Source organism: Crinia signifera, chromosome 4 (assembly GCF_055691185.1).
Source record: "Crinia signifera chromosome 4, ASM5569118v1, whole genome shotgun sequence".
NCBI lineage: Eukaryota > Metazoa > Chordata > Amphibia > Anura > Myobatrachidae > Crinia > Crinia signifera.
Genome location: NC_139220.1, coordinates 218571417 through 218589808, shown reverse-complemented (window position 1 = coordinate 218589808; position 18392 = coordinate 218571417). Strand labels below are relative to the sequence as shown.

The 18392-nt window shown below is 43.3% G+C and overlaps 1 protein-coding gene across 1 annotated transcript in view; it reads right to left on the bottom strand.

Moving 5' to 3' along the window:
- The window catches only part of LRRC49 (leucine rich repeat containing 49), a 121712-nt gene that overhangs the window by 63252 nt on the left and 40068 nt on the right, over positions 1 to 18392 (bottom strand). Inside the window, exons 9-10 of the mRNA XM_083183801.1 lie at positions 15981 to 16042; positions 9330 to 9477 (exon numbers count right to left, since the gene is read on the bottom strand). Of these exons, the coding sequence (XP_083039927.1) occupies positions 9330 to 9477; positions 15981 to 16042 (210 nt within the window). The remainder of the gene's footprint in view (positions 1 to 9329; positions 9478 to 15980; positions 16043 to 18392) is intronic.

The window sequence follows — 18392 nt, the reverse complement described above, 5'->3', positions numbered from 1 at the left end:
CAGCAGCTTCACACGGGGATCTCTCCGTCACTGTTATATCTGCAACACACACCTCCGTATCACCGCGGCTGGCGCTGGTTATCCTCGTAATACTGTGCGGCCTGGTAATATTCTCTGCACGTCCCCAGCCACCAGACATCTAAAGCTGGTCCTAGGACACTGAAAACATACTGGCCTGGGGGGCATATGGCACCCTGCCTCCCAGCCCAGCCCGCCACTGCCTGGGAATATAATATTCATATAGCAAGCCATACCCGACCGACAAACACTAGGAGCCATCCAGCCAGGTAACAATTAACCCCTTCACGACATTTGACGTATATATACGTCATGGCCGGGAAGTACTTCCCGACCGTTGACGTATATATACGTCATGGCTTAAAACTGTCACTGCGTCTAGAGACGCAGTGACAGAGGGACGATGTCTGCTGTCCCTGACAGCAGACATGTCCGTGCATGCCCAGGGGGGGCGGCGATGCCGCCCCCCCCGTCGGCGATCGCTGTGATTGGCTGTTCATTGTGAACAGCCATTCACAGCGTTTTCTGTGTCACCGGCGAATAACGTTTGCCGGTGACACGGGATCGGAGGTGATTGGTGCTGTAAAGTACAGCACCAATCACCGCGGGGTGTAAGGGTGACACTGGTGTCACCCCACCTCACCCCTCCCGCCCCCAAAGGCCGTGATTGGTTCGTCGGACCGACGGACCAATCACAGCCATGGAGGGGGGTTTAAACTAACGGTGACTGCACTGCAGACGCCATTCCGGTCTGGAATAGCGTGCAGTGCGGTCACCGTGCCCAGCTGCCGCCTATACTGACCAGAACCCATCCAAAATACTTACCTGATCATTGAGATTGCTTATGCTTGTGACATCTTGTGACATCCTGTGACATCTTGTGCTGCTGCGATTTATTAGATAGAGAGAGAGTTAGAGAGAGAGAGATAGAGAGAGATAGAGAGGCCTAGTGCTATATTTTGTGCTGCTGCAGTGTGATAGAGCTATAGATAGAGAGATAGAGAGAGATAGAGAGAGATAGAGAGAGAGAGATAGAGAGAGAGATAGTGACAGATTGTGCTATATATTTTTTATATAACTGAAAGAGATAGAGAGAGATAGAGAGAGATAGAGAGGCCTAGTGCTATATTTTGTGCTGCTGCAGTGTGATAGAGCTATAGATAGATAGAGAGAGATAGAGAGAGAGAGATAGAGAGATAGTGACAGATTGTGCTATATATTTTTTTTATAACTGACTGCTGCCCCCCCTTTTGTGCTGATCAGTATAAATTAACTGATCAGCAACTTTTTGGGGGCGCAGGTTTTTTTTTATATATAGATATACCTGTCAGTGCTACTGCTGCAGTGTCATAGAGTGATAGATAGTGAGAGATAGAGAGATAGAGAGAGATAGTGACAGAGAGTGATAGAGAGTGCTAAATTTTGTGTCTGCTGCCCCCGCCTTTTGTGCTGATCACTATATCTGAGGTGATCAGCAACTTTTTAGGGGTGCAGAGGTTTTTTTTTTTATATATACCTGTCAGTACCACCAAAGGTTGTGCACCTGCTGCCCCTCACTGGTAATCAGTGTCGCATCACTGATCACCTTTTTTTATTTTTTGTGAGTGCTGTGGGGTCTTTTTTACATTTTTTTTTTACACACACTGTGATTTTGTGTGTGTCCTGTGGCCACTGTGCGCTGATCAGTGACGTACATCACTGATCAGCTTTTTCGGCACAGGGTTGATCTATTTTATTTTTTTTTTAATCAAATTCCTGTTGCCTTTGAGCGCTGTTCAGTGACGGACGTTACTGACCAACATCTGTGCTCAATTTTTGGCGCAGGACCTTTTTTTTTTTTAACCCCTTCCATTTTTTTTTTTTTTTAACCCCTTCCATTTTTTTTTTTTTGAACCCTTCAATTTTTTTATTTTTGTATTTTTTTTTTTCTGCACTACATACATACACACTACATACCCCCCGGGTTGAAATAAAGTTTGTACCCCCCCCCTACACTATACACGTGTTGAAACATTTCACTACCAGTAACACAAAAATATAAATGGCATCCCAAATGTCATCCCAAATGTCATCCCAGTCATCCAGGAGAATGTATTCGGTGGAGGAGGCATATGCCATGCTTGCCTCTGACTCTGACACAGCCAGTGAGGCAAGCGGGGAATTTGAAGGATTTGTCTTAAGCTCCTCTTCCTCCTCTGATGATGAGGGACCCCCTCAAAGACGCCCCCGTAGAGCAGCTGAGACCCCCCCCCCAATAATTGATCTCGTATGGACCCCACCACCAGACAATTTTGAGCCCCAGGTTCCTGAGTTTTTGGCCATCCCAGGAATCCAATTTGATTCAACAGGTCTCAGAGAAATTGACATTTTTAAATTATTTTTCTCTGATGATTTTATAAATTTAATGGTGGACCAAACTAATTTATATGCCCAGCAGTTTATTGCTCAAAACCCCACGTCATCATTTGCTAGGTGGACCCCTGTAGATGCAGTAGAGATGATGACGTTTTGGGGTCTGGTGTTACATATGGGCATAGTAAAAAAGCCACAAATTAGGCAATATTGGAGTACAGATGTTCTGTACAGCACCCCATTTCACCGTATGGCCATGCCCCGGGCTCGTTTTGAGGCAATCCATAAATTTATACATTACACCGATAATGCACAGTGCCCACCCAGAGATGATCCCACCTTTGACAGGCTATTCAAAGTCAGGCCGGTCATTGATCATTTCAGTGCCAAATTTGCAGAGCTATACATCCCTGATAAATGTATTAGTATCGACGAGTCCCTTATACATTTTAAAGGAAGGGTTAAATTCCGCCAGTACCTTCCCAGTAAGAGGGCAAGGTATGGGATAAAAATGTATAAGCTGTGTGAAAGCACCACAGGGTACACCCACAAGTTTAGGGTATATGAAGGGAAGGATTCAAGAATTGAACCACCAGAATGCCCCCCCTCCCTCGTAGGTGTTAGTGGAAAAATTGTCTGGGATTTAATGCACCCCTTCCTGGATAAGGGTTATCACCTCTATGTGGATAACTTTTACACCAGCATCCCCCTGTTTAAGGCCCTTGGTTCAAGAGGTACAGCAGCTTGCGGTACTGTGCGCAAGAACCAAAGAGGCCTCCCCAAAACGCACATTGCCCAAGTAATGAGAAGGGGTGAAAGCAGGGGAATATGCACCGAAAATATGTTGTTGGTCAAATATAAGGACAAGAGGGATGTCCTTATACTGACAACAATTCATGGAGACAGTACCACCTCCATCCCTGTACGAGGTACCAGTACCCACACCTCAAAACCAAATTGTATCCTAGATTACAATAAGTACATGGGTGGAGTGGATCTTTCAGATCAGGTACTGAAGCCGTACAGTGCCCTGCGGAAAACAAATATCTGGTACAAGAAGCTGGCCGTGTATATCATCCAGATGGCACTGTATAACGCTTACGTGCTATTCCGTTCTACCGGCCAGAGGGGGACATTTATGCACTTTCAAGAGGAAGTCATAAAGAGCCTAACATTTGGGAATCAGCAGGCAGAGGGCCCCAGTACTTCTAGTACTGGCCCCCGTATTGTACCAGGGCAGCATTTTCCCAACGAAATCCCCTCCACTGCAAGAAAGGGCAGGACACAAAAAAGGTGCAAAGTTTGCTATAAAAAGGGAATAAGAAAGGAAACTATTTTCCACTGTGAAACTTGCCCCGACAAACCCGGCCTATGTATAAAGGAGTGTTTCAAAATATACCACACATCTATGGATTATTAGGTTCATCATTTCACCGTGCTTCGGGGGTCTTGCTAATGCCACATAGCACCCACCATTCATTCCACCAGAATCTGAGCTGCAAAAACCAAAAATCACTCCTTCCCTTCTGAGTCCTGCCATGCACCCAACTGGTATTTTTTGGTCACATGTGAGGCATTGCCGTACTCTGGAGAAATGGGGGCACAGATTTTGGGGTGCTTTGTCTCCTTCATTCCTTGTGAAAATGAAAAATTTTGAGCCAGAAGTACATTTTTGTGTAAAAAAATGTATTTTTTTCATTTTCACTGCCCAGTTGTACCAAAATTGATGAAACCCCTGGGGGTTTGAAATGTACACTATACCCCTAGATGAATTCCCTGAGGGGTGTAGTTTGCAAAATGGGGTCACTTGTGGGGGGGTTCCACTGTATTGGTAATGCAACATAGCACCCACCATTCATTCCACCAAAATCTGTGCTGCAAAATCCAAAAATCACTCCTTCCCTTCTGAGTCCTGCCATGCACCCAACTGGTATTTTTTGGTCACATGTGAGGCATTGCCGTACTCTGGAGAAATGGGGGCACAGATTTTGGGGTGCTTTGTCTCCTTCATTCCTTGTGAAAATGAAAAATTTTGAGCCAGAAGTACATTTTTGTGTAAAAAAATGTATTTTTTTCATTTTCACTGCCCAGTTGTACCAAAATTGATGAAACCCCTGGGGGTTTGAAATGTACACTATACCCCTAGATGAATTCCCTGAGGGGTGTAGTTTGCAAAATGGGGTCACTTGTGGGGGGGTTCCACTGTATTGGTAATGCAACATAGCACCCACCATTCATTCCACCAAAATCTGTGCTGCAAAATCCAAAAATCACTCCTTCCCTTCTGAGTCCTGCCATGCACCCAACTGGTATTTTTTGGTCACATGTGAGGCATTGCCGTACTCTGGAGAAATGGGGGCACAGATTTTGGGGTGCTTTGTCTCCTTCATTCCTTGTGAAAATGAAAAATTTTGAGCCAGAAGTACATTTTTGTGTAAAAAAATGTATTTTTTTCATTTTCACTGCCCAGTTGTACCAAAATTGGTGAAACCCCTGGGGGTTTGAAATGTACACTATACCCCTAGATGAATTCCCTGAGGGGTGTACTTTGCAAAATGGGGTGACTTGTGGGGGGGTTCCACTGTATTGGTGCTTTGGGAGTCTTGCTAATGCAACATAGCACCCACCATTCATTCCACCAAAATCTTTGCTGCAAAATCCAAAAATCACTCCTTCCCTTCTAAGTCCTGCCATGCACCCAACTGGTATTTTTTGGTCACATGTGAGGCATTGCCGTACTCGGGAGAAATTGGGGCACAGATTTTGGGGTGCTTTGTCTCCTTCATTCCTTGTGAAAATGAAAAATTTTGAGCCAGAACTGCATGTTTGTGTAAAAAAATGTAATTTTCCATTTTCACATCCCAGTTGTACCAAAATTGGTGAAACCCCTGGGGGTTTGAAATGTACACTATACCCCTAGATGAATTCCCTGAGGGGTGTACTTTGCAAAATGGGGTGACTTGTGGGGGGGTTCCACTGTATTGGTGCTTTGGGAGTCTTGCTAATGCAACATAGCACCCACCATTCATTCCACCAAAATCTTTGCTGCAAAATCCAAAAATCACTCCTTCCCTTCTAAGTCCTGCCATGCACCCAACTGGTATTTTTTGGTCACATGTGAGGCATTGCCGTACTCGGGAGAAATTGGGGCACAGATTTTGGGGTGCTTTGTCTCCTTCATTCCTTGTGAAAATGAAAAATTTTGAGCCAGAACTGCATGTTTGTGTAAAAAAATGTAATTTTCCATTTTCACATCCCAGTTGTACCAAAATTGGTGAAACCCCTGGGGGTTTGAAATGTACACTATACCCCTAGATGAATTCCCTGAGGGGTGTACTTTGCAAAATGGGGTGACTTGTGGGGGGGTTCCACTGTATTGGTGCTTTGGGAGTCTTGCTAATGCAACATAGCACCCACCATTCATTCCACCAAAATCTTTGCTGCAAAATCCAAAAATCACTCCTTCCCTTCTAAGTCCTGCCATGCACCCAACTGGTATTTTTTGGTCACATGTGAGGCATTGCCGTACTCGGGAGAAATTGGGGCACAGATTTTGGGGTGCTTTGTCTCCTTCATTCCTTGTGAAAATGAAAAATTTTGAGCCAGAACTGCATGTTTGTGTAAAAAAATGTAATTTTCCATTTTCACATCCCAGTTGTACCAAAATTGGTGAAACCCCTGGGGGTTTGAAATGTACACTATACCCCTAGATGAATTCCCTGAGGGGTGTACTTTGCAAAATGGGGTGACTTGTGGGGGGGTTCCACTGTATTGGTGCTTTGGGAGTCTTGCTAATGCAACATAGCACCCACCATTCATTCCACCAAAATCTTTGCTGCAAAATCCAAAAATCACTCCTTCCCTTCTAAGTCCTGCCATGCACCCAACTGGTATTTTTTGGTCACATGTGAGGCATTGCCGTACTCGGGAGAAATTGGGGCACAGATTTTGGGGTGCTTTGTCTCCTTCATTCCTTGTGAAAATGAAAAATTTTGAGCCAGAACTGCATGTTTGTGTAAAAAAATGTAATTTTCCATTTTCACATCCCAGTTGTACCAAAATTGGTGAAACCCCTGGGGGTTTGAAATGTACACTATACCCCTAGATGAATTCCCTGAGGGGTGTACTTTGCAAAATGGGGTGACTTGTGGGGGGGTTCCACTGTATTGGTGCTTTGGGAGTCTTGCTAATGCAACATAGCACCCACCATTCATTCCACCAAAATCTTTGCTGCAAAATCCAAAAATCACTCCTTCCCTTCTAAGTCCTGCCATGCACCCAACTGGTATTTTTTGGTCACATGTGAGGCATTGCCGTACTCGGGAGAAATTGGGGCACAGATTTTGGGGTGCTTTGTCTCCTTCATTCCTTGTGAAAATGAAAAATTTTGAGCCAGAACTGCATGTTTGTGTAAAAAAATGTAATTTTCCATTTTCACATCCCAGTTGTACCAAAATTGGTGAAACCCCTGGGGGTTTGAAATGTACACTATACCCCTAGATGAATTCCCTGAGGGGTGTACTTTGCAAAATGGGGTGACTTGTGGGGGGGTTCCACTGTATTGGTGCTTTGGGAGTCTTGCTAATGCAACATAGCACCCACCATTCATTCCACCAAAATCTTTGCTGCAAAATCCAAAAATCACTCCTTCCCTTCTAAGTCCTGCCATGCACCCAACTGGTATTTTTTGGTCACATGTGAGGCATTGCCGTACTCGGGAGAAATTGGGGCACAGATTTTGGGGTGCTTTGTCTCCTTCATTCCTTGTGAAAATGAAAAATTTTGAGCCAGAACTGCATGTTTGTGTAAAAAAATGTAATTTTCCATTTTCACATCCCAGTTGTACCAAAATTGGTGAAACCCCTGGGGGTTTGAAATGTACACTATACCCCTAGATGAATTCCCTGAGGGGTGTAGATTGCAAAATGGGGTCACTTGTGGGGGGGTTCCTAACTTTTAGCATCTTATGGTGCCTAGAAACCTACATGGTGCCTAAAAAATAATCTCATAAAAAGGAGGCTCCAAAATCAAGTAGGTGCTCCTTCTATTATGAAGCCTGTGGTTTGGTCAACGTGCACACTAGGGCCACATATAGGATATTTTTGAAAACAAAAGAATTGGGGGAATCAATTTTTAGTCACATTTCTCTAGTAAAATCTACTGTATTCGTTAGAAAAATGTATTAAAATTGAAACTCTGCAAAAAAAAAGAAATTTTGAAATTTCACCTACACTTTGTTTTAATTCCTGTGAAACACCTAAAGGGTTAACAAACTTCCAAAATGCTGTTTTGAATACTGTGAGGGGTGCAGTTTTTGAAATGGCATCATTTATGGGGGTGTCTCACATACAAGTCCCTCAAAGTCACATCAGAACTGAACTGGTCCCTAAAAAAATCAGTGTTTGAAATTTTCATGAAAATTTGAGAATTTGCTATTCATATTGTAAGCCTCCTAGTGTCCAAAAAAATTAAAAGGAAGTTGAAATAATGATGGAAACATAAAGTAGACATATGGTCTATGTTAGTTATTAACTATTTTGAGTGGTATGATTATTTGTCTCACAAGCAGAAAATTTAACATTTTGCAAATTGCTAAATTTTCCATTTTTTCACGATATTTTGGTATTTTTCACAAAAAAACACAGACTGTATCGACGAAAATTTACCACTAACTTGAAGTACAATGTGTCACGAGAAAACAATCTCAAAATCACTGGGATAAGTAAAAGCAAAAAAAAGTTATCCCCACTTAAGTGAGACATGTCAGATTTGAAAAAAAGGGCTCTGTCATGAAGGCACAAACTGGCTCTGTCATGAAGGGGTTAAGGCACGTTTCACATATTATCAACGTTAATGCTGAGGAAGAAAGAACATTCTCCAGCCATGAAAAGCTCCAGCTTTTCTCCAGCCTTCTGTATGTGGGGGAAAAAGCATACCGGCCACAAGCGTCTGAATCAGGCTCAATGTTTTATAACCAGGCATTGGATTTCTACCAAAGTATAGAACTGGAGGGGATGCTAAGCAAATGTATACAGATTATCTTAAGGTGTGTCACTTTAATGACTACTCTTCTCCATGCAGGCAGCACAGTCTTGCTTTGTGCCGAATCCAAATGACAGACCTAACAATATTGCAGAATATAACAAACACCACCACAAACAAAGCAATGATACCTGCAACAACTGTACCTCTGCTATGAAAAGAGTAAATCTCATTATACAGATGTGGCCTTCTACATCTAGCCTCAGTACAGCTCAGAGCGGGAGATGCCTGTCGTGACTGAGTTTGTTGTTAGATGCAATGTGATGCAGCCAGGATGCACCATGAGACTGCTCATTAATTTGATATGTGCCACTTGTATATCTGTGTGCGATTGAGTCTGTATAAGAAGCATACCTGAACTTATCAAGTAGCAAGCGGGACAGATTAGCATGATTGCAGCAAACATATACGAGGACACATATGTACAGTATATGCTGTAACTCTGGCATGCCCAAACTGTGGCCCATAGCTTTAGCATTCCCTAATAGCAAAACTGTGACAAGGCATGATGGGACTTGTAGTTTCACAACAGCTGGAGGAGCATAGTTTGAACATGGCTGCTATAAATGATCTTTTAGCAATAAAGACAATTGTTTTATACATGTAGGCACAGATTTTATCTGTAATTCCTTTATTAACCAACCCAGTTGGAACATGTAGATAAAATCTTGATTCCTTCCTTTCATTTACAACAGGTCTTGTTGCATTACGAGGGGACGTTTTTTTCCTGAAAGAGCACTTTATGATGCCAACAAGTTCCTGGTGACAATGCCAAGATGTTTTCCAGTAACTACTTGGAAATACACTGCTGGCTCAGTTAACACAAAAGTGTTTGCCAACTAACATGCCTGGTACAAGTGTGTAACACCAATCTGTGCATCATTGTTGATGTAAGTAAATATACTGTATGCACTTACTGTAATTCTCTTCATATCCAGCTGTCGCAGCTGCAGCATATGTCCTAGAATGGATTGCCTGTACCATGGCTCTTGAGCTATAGGGTTGCCATCAAGTGTAACATCTGAAAGCGATGTTGAGTCAGCAAGGCACAAGATGTCATTGATTCTGTAAAGATATATAAAAAGAGAAGCTCAGGCTGTGTAAGTGTATATTTATCGAATATTACGTGAAATGCCTAGAACGAGATCATTATATATTGAAATAACAATTAAGTAAGTATTTTTCCCCACCACGGCCTAGTGGATGGTAGGGCATGAAATATTGCCTGTCAGCAAATGTCGGCTCAAAAAATTGTGAAAAGCCCCATGTCGACCTTCAGTCGTGTCAACCTTCAGTCATGTCGACCTAGTGACCATATCCCCTTTGGAATTAGACAAGTACGATACCAGTTACTTATTACTTTGTCATTTTTTTCTTTGTCTGTTATACAGAATAACGGGTTGAGTACAGGATCCGCTTAGGATGCCAGCAGTCACAACCCTAACCCAATATGGAGGATTCCGACACCTCCTAGGTAAATATCCTAACCCTGTGCATCTATCCCTTAACCCCCTACCTGCAGCATAACCATAACCCCCCCCCATCACCATCTAACCTTAACCCCCCCCCCTTTGTGCCTAACCCTTAATACCCTCTTTTGCGGCCTAAACCTTACCCTCCCTCCCCCACAGCCGGCCTTCTCACCAGTGTTGGGATAACATCACTGGTTTTTACACAGCTGACACCCCGAATTTCACCTTTTCCCAGAAGATATCACTTATACCCCTTTTACACCAACACATAACCCAGGTTGGACCTAGGTTGAACCCAGGTCAGCGTTGGTGTAAAAGGGGCCAACCCAGGTCCAGTAACACTGGTCTCCTACCCAGGTCCTGACCAGGGTTGAACACTGGTTGGACCTGGGTTGTGGGCGGTGTAAATGGTCCCAACCCAGGTTGGGACATCCGGGTAGTGCTGAAAGGATACCAGAAGTGCTGGACACATTTCCACAGTGCGCCGCAGTGGCAAAAGACAGCAGCCAGGAAGGATACGGGCAGTGCAGACAGAAATCATAATTGGATGCAGTATCATTTATAGATATTTTTTTTTGGGGGGGGGGGGGTGCAGGGGGGAGCACATGGGAGATTTGGTCTGCTGCTGCAGGGGAAGGGGCTGGGGAGAGCACATGGGTGATGCTGAACTTTTATACCGCTATGTGTGCTTGAGCACTGAATAAAATTTTGAAAAATATTTTACAAAATAAACAAACCAACATTTTTCAATGCTAACTAGTCATGTCTTTTAATTTTTATTTTAAATCATTGAGGGAAGGTTGGCTGGCTTTATCAGTTCTAAAATGGACATTTTTAATGTCATCCATAGGGAAAAGCAGGCTGGCCCAGGTTCAGTGTAAACGGTGCAGACCTGGGTCACAGTGCTGTGTAAATGGGTTAAGCTGGGTCCAACCCTGGAAACGCTCATGTTCAAAGACCAGGGTCCGACCAAGGATTTTGGTGTAAAAGGGGTTAGTGTCAACAGATTACCACCCAGACTGATCTCACATTTACAATCTAAACAAATATCATGTACTGGTAAGAGCTAAGAACATTACGTACAGTGGACTACAACTCTTGGTCTATCATCAAAAAAATGGTCTGATGTTTACATTTTTAAGCAGAGAATTAGAAGAGTGGTGGCACAAGAAAATAAAGATCAGTGGGTTCTTTTGGTCTTATTAAAGTTTGCTGTAGGGGAAGTCAACTGGTGTCAAGAGTCTGCAGACAATTTGAGCTACTTTTTTGGGAAGAGTTGTTGCTTAGAAGACCTCACAGGGTAACATTTGTATTCTTAAAATAGGATTCAAAGCAAACAAATCCCAAAAAGCCAAACATAGTTCAGTTGTGTCATGTTACCATATTCCAGAGGCTAGACAGGCTGCAGGAGGTTGAGATTATACAGTATGTGATAGAGCAATCAACCAGTAATGGTCCTATAATGTTGCTCCTCCATTTGAGAGACCAATCAGAATAGACAGTTCTTGATATTCTCAGACTGTGGGTAAGTACCATATTGTCATTTGTATTTCTTACCAACTTGTGCACTAGTCCTCTCCTTTTCCCCTCCCCTTTCTATACTAACAAAAAAACGAAGGAGGTGATTTGATTAGCTCGGTAGCTTACCGGGCGCCTGTGACGCCCCCCCCCCCCCCCGCCAAAGGAACCTCACCCCCGCCGCCGATTCCCCGCTTTAACACGAGAGGATATGTAACAAAGACACATACCCTCGCATGTCTCCGCTGCAGGAGAAATCATTCGATGATCACCGACCATCGAATGATTTCTCCTAGATTCGCAAATGATACCCCTTTCAGACAGAAAAATCCCCAAAACCCAGGTATTTCCCGGATACAAAAACCCGGGTAAGACTCAGCTAAAAGCTCTGACCCCCTTTCACACAGCATGAAAAACCGGGTATTTCCCGTGTTGACCCCTTTCACACAGAAGCCTGATTTTTCCTGCAATATACTGTGTCATAAGAAAAGGACAGTTTTAAAGGCACACAGAGATGAGGCCATGAAAAGTGAGTGGTGACTGCTCACTGCATTGCATTAACCATGGCAAGACACAAGGATATGTTGTGAACAAGTTTTATTGTTTTTATATACTGGAAGGTACATGTTATCTCACATGGCTGTCAGTATATTTGCAATGTTTGAGTACACTGTGGCATCTTTGACTGTCCCAGTCATCTGTTTGCCGATCTCCTCCTCACCTCTCACTGCACGCAGCTCTCACCTCTTGCTTCTACCAGTGGGCCATGCTATCCTTTCTTCAGCTCCCTAATGACCTCAGAGACCAGCCCCATTGCCATGCCCTCCCAGCCAATCAGAGAGGCCCATCCTCACAACCAATAAGCTAGCACCCCACCAGGAGAGCCAATCAGGGCCTGACAATGTGTAATAATCCCAATAACCCGGGTCGCACCCTTTCAGACAGCCTGGGACCCGGGTTTTTGGAATTCAGACCTGGGAAAAACCCTGGTAAATTCCAGGGTTGAAGCCCTGGTATTTTAGACCCGGGTTGACCCTTTCAGACAGAAAAAAAACCCTCCTGGACCAGGGAAATTCCCGGGGCTTTTTTTTCTGTCTGAAAGGGGTATAAGTCAGTGGGAAATTACATATTTGCGAGCGCCGGGAAGAAGATGGGGTGGGTGGCTGACGTACTGTGACATCAGCCACGTGCCCTGGTAGACATTGCCCCACCCACGTACCCATGGGAATGCCCAGCATTTTCATGGGGACGCCCATAAAATGCAGGGCTTTCCCTGTCCCTGCTACCGTCCGCCCCGATGTATGCGAATGGCTGGGTAACTATGCAAGTCACCAAAGCCATTCACAAAGGAGGTCTGCACATGCGCATAATAGACCATGCACATATACATACAGAAAAAGACAGCAGATCACAGGAACTTATAATCCCTATATAATACAGAAAGTGGCTAGAACTAGCGGTGGTGGTAGGGGGCACTAACCAAAATCTTGCCTAGGGCATTATATTGGTTAGGACAAGCTCTGAGGAGGAAAAGCATAATACTGTGTAAGCAATTGCTTATGCATGTACTAAGGGCAAGACATATGAATAAAACCCAAGGGACTGGCATACGGTGGAACCTATAGGGGAGTGTGTATATATGTATGTATGTTTGTTAATAAAATTCTATATTACTGGGTGTTTCTATTTTATTAAGTTAATGGTTCTGTCATTGGACTACAAGTACCAGTAGCCCATTAATGCCCCACATGCTGGGACTTGTGGTTCTCCACGTCCCAGCATGCAGATGAGGCTCGCTGGTTCTAGTAGTTCTACAACAAAACCCAATACTTATTTCTATTCTTTTTTTTACACCTTACCAAGGGTGGCCTGGGGGGGGGGGGGGGGAGGAGACACCCATTTTTTGAGCGGTCCCCACTCCCACAGTGACCTAGCACAGGTTTAATTCTTTGGCCACTGGACCTTATAAAATAAGTGTTCTCCGGTTTTGGCATTACCATGATTGCTGTTGGAGCCTATGATGGTTTAAAAAATATGAGGGACACACGGCCATGGCCCAGGCCATATACGGCCAAGTTTTAATCGATGGTGTACTCATTCCTACCCCTGAATTGGGCTGAAATTGTGGTTCGTAAAAATGTCAATTCAGCCAAATTTGGCTGATAGTAAATCACCTGAACGGCTGATCAGGGCCGTATTTGACATGGAATGGGTACCAATGGGTGCATTCGTACCCATTCTATATTAGTAAATTCCCCCCAGAAAGAGAAAGCTCAGCCCCTCTGGCTTCAGAAAACTCTTTTAGTGTCAGCTTTGAGGAAGCATCACACTTAAGGTGCATAAACACTGTACAATTTGACCATTTTCGTTCAAAGACATTTCCCTTGATGAAAGATATTGGCGAAAGACGAAAGATCTAGCTACAGTTTAGAGCAGGCATGTCCAAACTATGGCCCTCCAGCTGTTGTGAAACTACACATCTCAGCATGCCTTGTAATAGTTTTAGCATTTCCTGATAGCAATACTGCGGCAAGGCATCATGGGACTTGTAGTTTCACAATAGATGAAGGGCCATACTTTGGACATGCCTGGTTTATAGGCTCTTTGAAAGACATCCAAATTGAGCTGCATGCACAGTTGACGAACAATCTTGATGAACAACTGGCACATCATCATTCATCGTTCGTCTGTCGTCAATATCCTTTGTCAACATCTTTCTGTTATTATTAAACATTTCTGTAATATTCGTTATCCAGTTAAATGATCAATAAACAAATTGTGTAATAAAATAAAACGCAAACCATATGTTCATAGAAAACTATGTACACACTGTACAATTTTTTTGACCAATTTAGTTGAAAGACATTTCCCTTGACGAAAGATATTGGTGAAAGACGAAAGATCTAGCTACAGTTTATAGGCTTTTTGAAAGAGATCCAAATTGGGGTGCATGCACAGTTGATGAACAATCTTGACGAACAACTGGCAGGTATGCGCATCATCATTTGTTGTTCGTCTGTCATCAATATCTTTTGTCCAGGACACTGGGTTCAATGGAAATGTCTTTCAACAAAATTGGTCAAAAAAATTGTACAGTGAGTATGCACCTTCACTACTCATGGCATACTAGTGTGGTTGAAAACCACTGTCACGATCGTGTAGCAGCACATTTACTAATCCACTCTTTGTAATAGCTAGCCATCCAGAAGTTATATAATCACACAATAAATATACTGTTATTATTATACATTTCTGAAATATTTGTTATCCAGAAAAATGATCAATAAACAAATTGTGTAATAAAACAACACGCAAACCATATGTTCACAGAAAACTGATGCTTGTAAAACAGACACACCAGGCCCACCAACTGCTACTTCTGCAGGTTGCTGATCTGAGGGAAAGTGGCTAGAATGGATACTGCAGTATTATGTCATTGTCATAACCTGCATGAACAGGGCAGGGCACAGAGTTGTTACATACTAATAAGTTTCTATATCCAGCCACTTTAAATACTATAAAATCTTTTTATCCAGAATAGTGTATGGTGCAAAAAAAACTGACCTATTAATGTCATTCTAAATACATTGCTATGTTAATGTTGCAGTGAAATTAGAACTGTTACAGTATTTGTATCTTCTATATTAATCCAGATAAGTCACAGTACTCTAGAAGAGTAGAAATATAGACACCAATGGGATTTGTACGAGTGTGTGACAATGCTCCAGACAGTATAGAATGCCCTTAACCCTCTGTAGTCTGCTACACTCAACTCCTCAGCTGTGCTGACATTAATGCCTGGGTACTTAACCATCCGTGCAAGTCCTGGATGCACTGCAACCAAACTCTTAACAATTCCAGTGGCCTAAAAAGCCTTCTAGAGAATACCCTCCACAAACCATGCTGCAGATACCTGACAGCCACACAAGCCACACATCTCTCTAATACAGCAAAAAAAGAAAGTACTTTGAGGTACCAGTTCATCAGTTAATGCACTTTGAGCTATTTAGCCAACTATAGTTATGTAGGGTACACACCAGGACGACCTGCTCACGATGCACATCGTGAGCGGGTCGTCAGTGTCTCGTCCGACCCGCTCACGATGACGCGGGAGGGCACGACCCGCTCACGATGTGCACCGTGAGCGGGTCCGATTCGATGGCGACCCGCACCCGGTTGTATGGTCGTCATTGAGATCCTACCTGCAGCAGGTAGGATCTCAATAACGACCGACCGACCCGCGGGACCGCGCATCGGATCGGAATCGCTCCACACCAGCTCAGAAAAGGGCCCAATCAGCACACAATCTGCATCCAATTGATCGGAATCGGATCTAGATTGTGCTGATCGGGCCCTAGTCGTCCTGGTGTGTACCCAGCATTAGGCAGCACATCTACAGTAGGTGTGGCATCCAATGCAGTCACGTCATTCTTATATGTAATGTACAGGGTGGACAGATTATGCAGCATGCCTTTCTTGTTACATTACACAACACTGACAAAAGTAGCTAAGTACAGTAACCCAGCAGTAAATACTGTAAGACACTGAGTAAATAAATATGTGCAGGAACATTCTTACCTTGATATGTTATTAAAGCTGAGATAAAGGAGCTGAAGGCTGGGCAAAGTATCCACATCTCTCTAAAAGGAAACAGATTCACTACATCAGTGAGAGCCTGTGACGTAGCACAGTAACATCTGCTCAGGCGACACAGAACACTCTGCTAATTGCTGTGGTCTTGCTGCTGCATTGATTACTGTTGAGCGTGACGCCCCATTCCTCTGTGGCTAACTGGGGAGTGTTTCTGTTCAGAGAGCTGGTCTGCAGAACCAACTGCACATGCAAGGTGAATAGCAGAGAGATGGGTGGGGAGAGGCAGAGAAGGAGAGAGGTCCTTGCTTTCACTAGCTAATGTGCATTCTCAGCGTTTTACTGCACACTGCCAAGGATGCTGATCAGCTGCAGAGCAGCAAATTGGATTTTATTGTGTAGTACAAACATTAAATAGCATTGGTTGATTGAAATTGGAAATCAGAAATGAGAGAAGCTGTGTCAGATGAATATAGTTACAGGACATTTTTTAAACCTATTGTTTCAAGCTTTTAATTTGAATATTCAGAACATTCTCAACAGTTAAATATTTAATTCATTATGATGGCATGGATACAGACATACATAATTTATGGTGCAGACTCATGGTTCAAACCATACTATGTAAGTGATCATTTAAAAGCTGGACCTTATGGAACATGTGCAAATGTGTACCAAATTATATAGATGATCTAGTGTACATTGAATAATAATAATCTTGCTACAAACTTTGATTTTTCATGTAGCATACAGTATATAACAATAGACATGGCACATTCACTCATATTGCCTGTCAAAACAGACAATTATTCCAGCATTTCCTGGAAAGCAGCCATATCTCTGTCCTGACTTACTGTGGCAGTATGCAAACCCTGCACTAGTCGCTAACCACACAGAAGCTGCTATTTTCTACACAACTTTATTGTCACAAACATCAAAACAATAAGTATCCACTCTACACCTAAGCATTTTAAATCAATAGTAAATTTTCCCCATTCATATTTTCTTTTAACGGATAGACTAAAATATGCGATATGTTTTCATGAATTGTTTATGTGAATAATTTTGCATAATATCTGTACTTAAAGTTTCCCAAAATGTATTAAATTGGAAAAATAGGTGAATATGCTGAAGGTGCTTAATCAGGGGAATGAGAAACAAAAACATGCGCCAAGTAATGTTTTCCAGCTCCTTCATGCTTTATTGTCAGGTTTGTTTGTTAGTTATATATTTTAACACTTGTTTAAAATGCTTGCTGGAGTGTTAATATAGATACAGTAAAATACTCAGAGTTGGCACCAGGGTTGAAAAGTGGGGGTGCCCTTGTAATGAGGGGGTGTAGCCTCCCAAAAAGCCATTGTTTGCTACGGTCCAGGGGCATGACCTCATGGGGATGGGACATGGTCTCACAGGATGCCCAGTTCTATCACTCTAGCATTCCCAGCATTCCAGAGGAGATGCTTGGCTGCCTTGAATCTCAGGCAGCACTGCCTACTAGTCTTTGACAGGAGCAGGGCGCTGCACGACAATGTCACAACACAACACATACTGTAGCTTCCGGTCATTGCGAAGAAGCCGGCATTTTGGGGTCACCTGCCGCAATCCCCTTTGTGACACCATTGAATACATTTAATTAAAGTCAAATATAACTATTAAAGATCTTAAGGGAATGCATGCATTTCACCTATGCAGCTTTGCATGATTCTGGCACTTACACCTCCTGCATATGGAGAGGACAAGATAATATTGGCCAAGTACAGTACATGCATTTTAGCTCAATAGCAAACACAGGCTGGCCAGGAGTCACATGTCTAATTAAGCCATATTTGTTATGGGTGGTCAGTGTGGGATGCATATAGAAAATGAAAATGCTGGTCAACAGCACTAAACCGCTTGTCACTGGCTCTTTATACGCACTACTGATGCTGACTGGTACTTTGTTTTCAAGGTTTTAGCATAATGGGGCAGATGTATTAAGCTTTAACAAGAGATAAATCCAAGGGTGATAAGGAGAGATAAACGCAGGGCCGGTGCTAGGGTGTCCGGCGCCCTCCTGCAAACCATAAATTTTGCGCCCTTTCACTAAAGGTGCCCATACACACTGCGAGAATCGCATACGTTATGGGCTAGATCGCATCGCACGGCATGAATGCAATGTGTGTGCGATGAGATCCGAAAGCAGTACAAAATGTATGTGCAGCACTCGTGACTGAGGGGGAAAGGAGGGGAGAGAAGGGGGAGATGGAAGAAGAGGGGAGGAGATAGAGGTGGCGGATTGTTAAGGACTGGCAATGGCACTGGCACAGCACACTGAGAAGAGGGTAGGAAGGGGAGGCCCTGGTGCCTGTTCGTCATTTGATTAACAGCTGACAGGCGCAGGGAGCAATGGGTAGGGGGTGG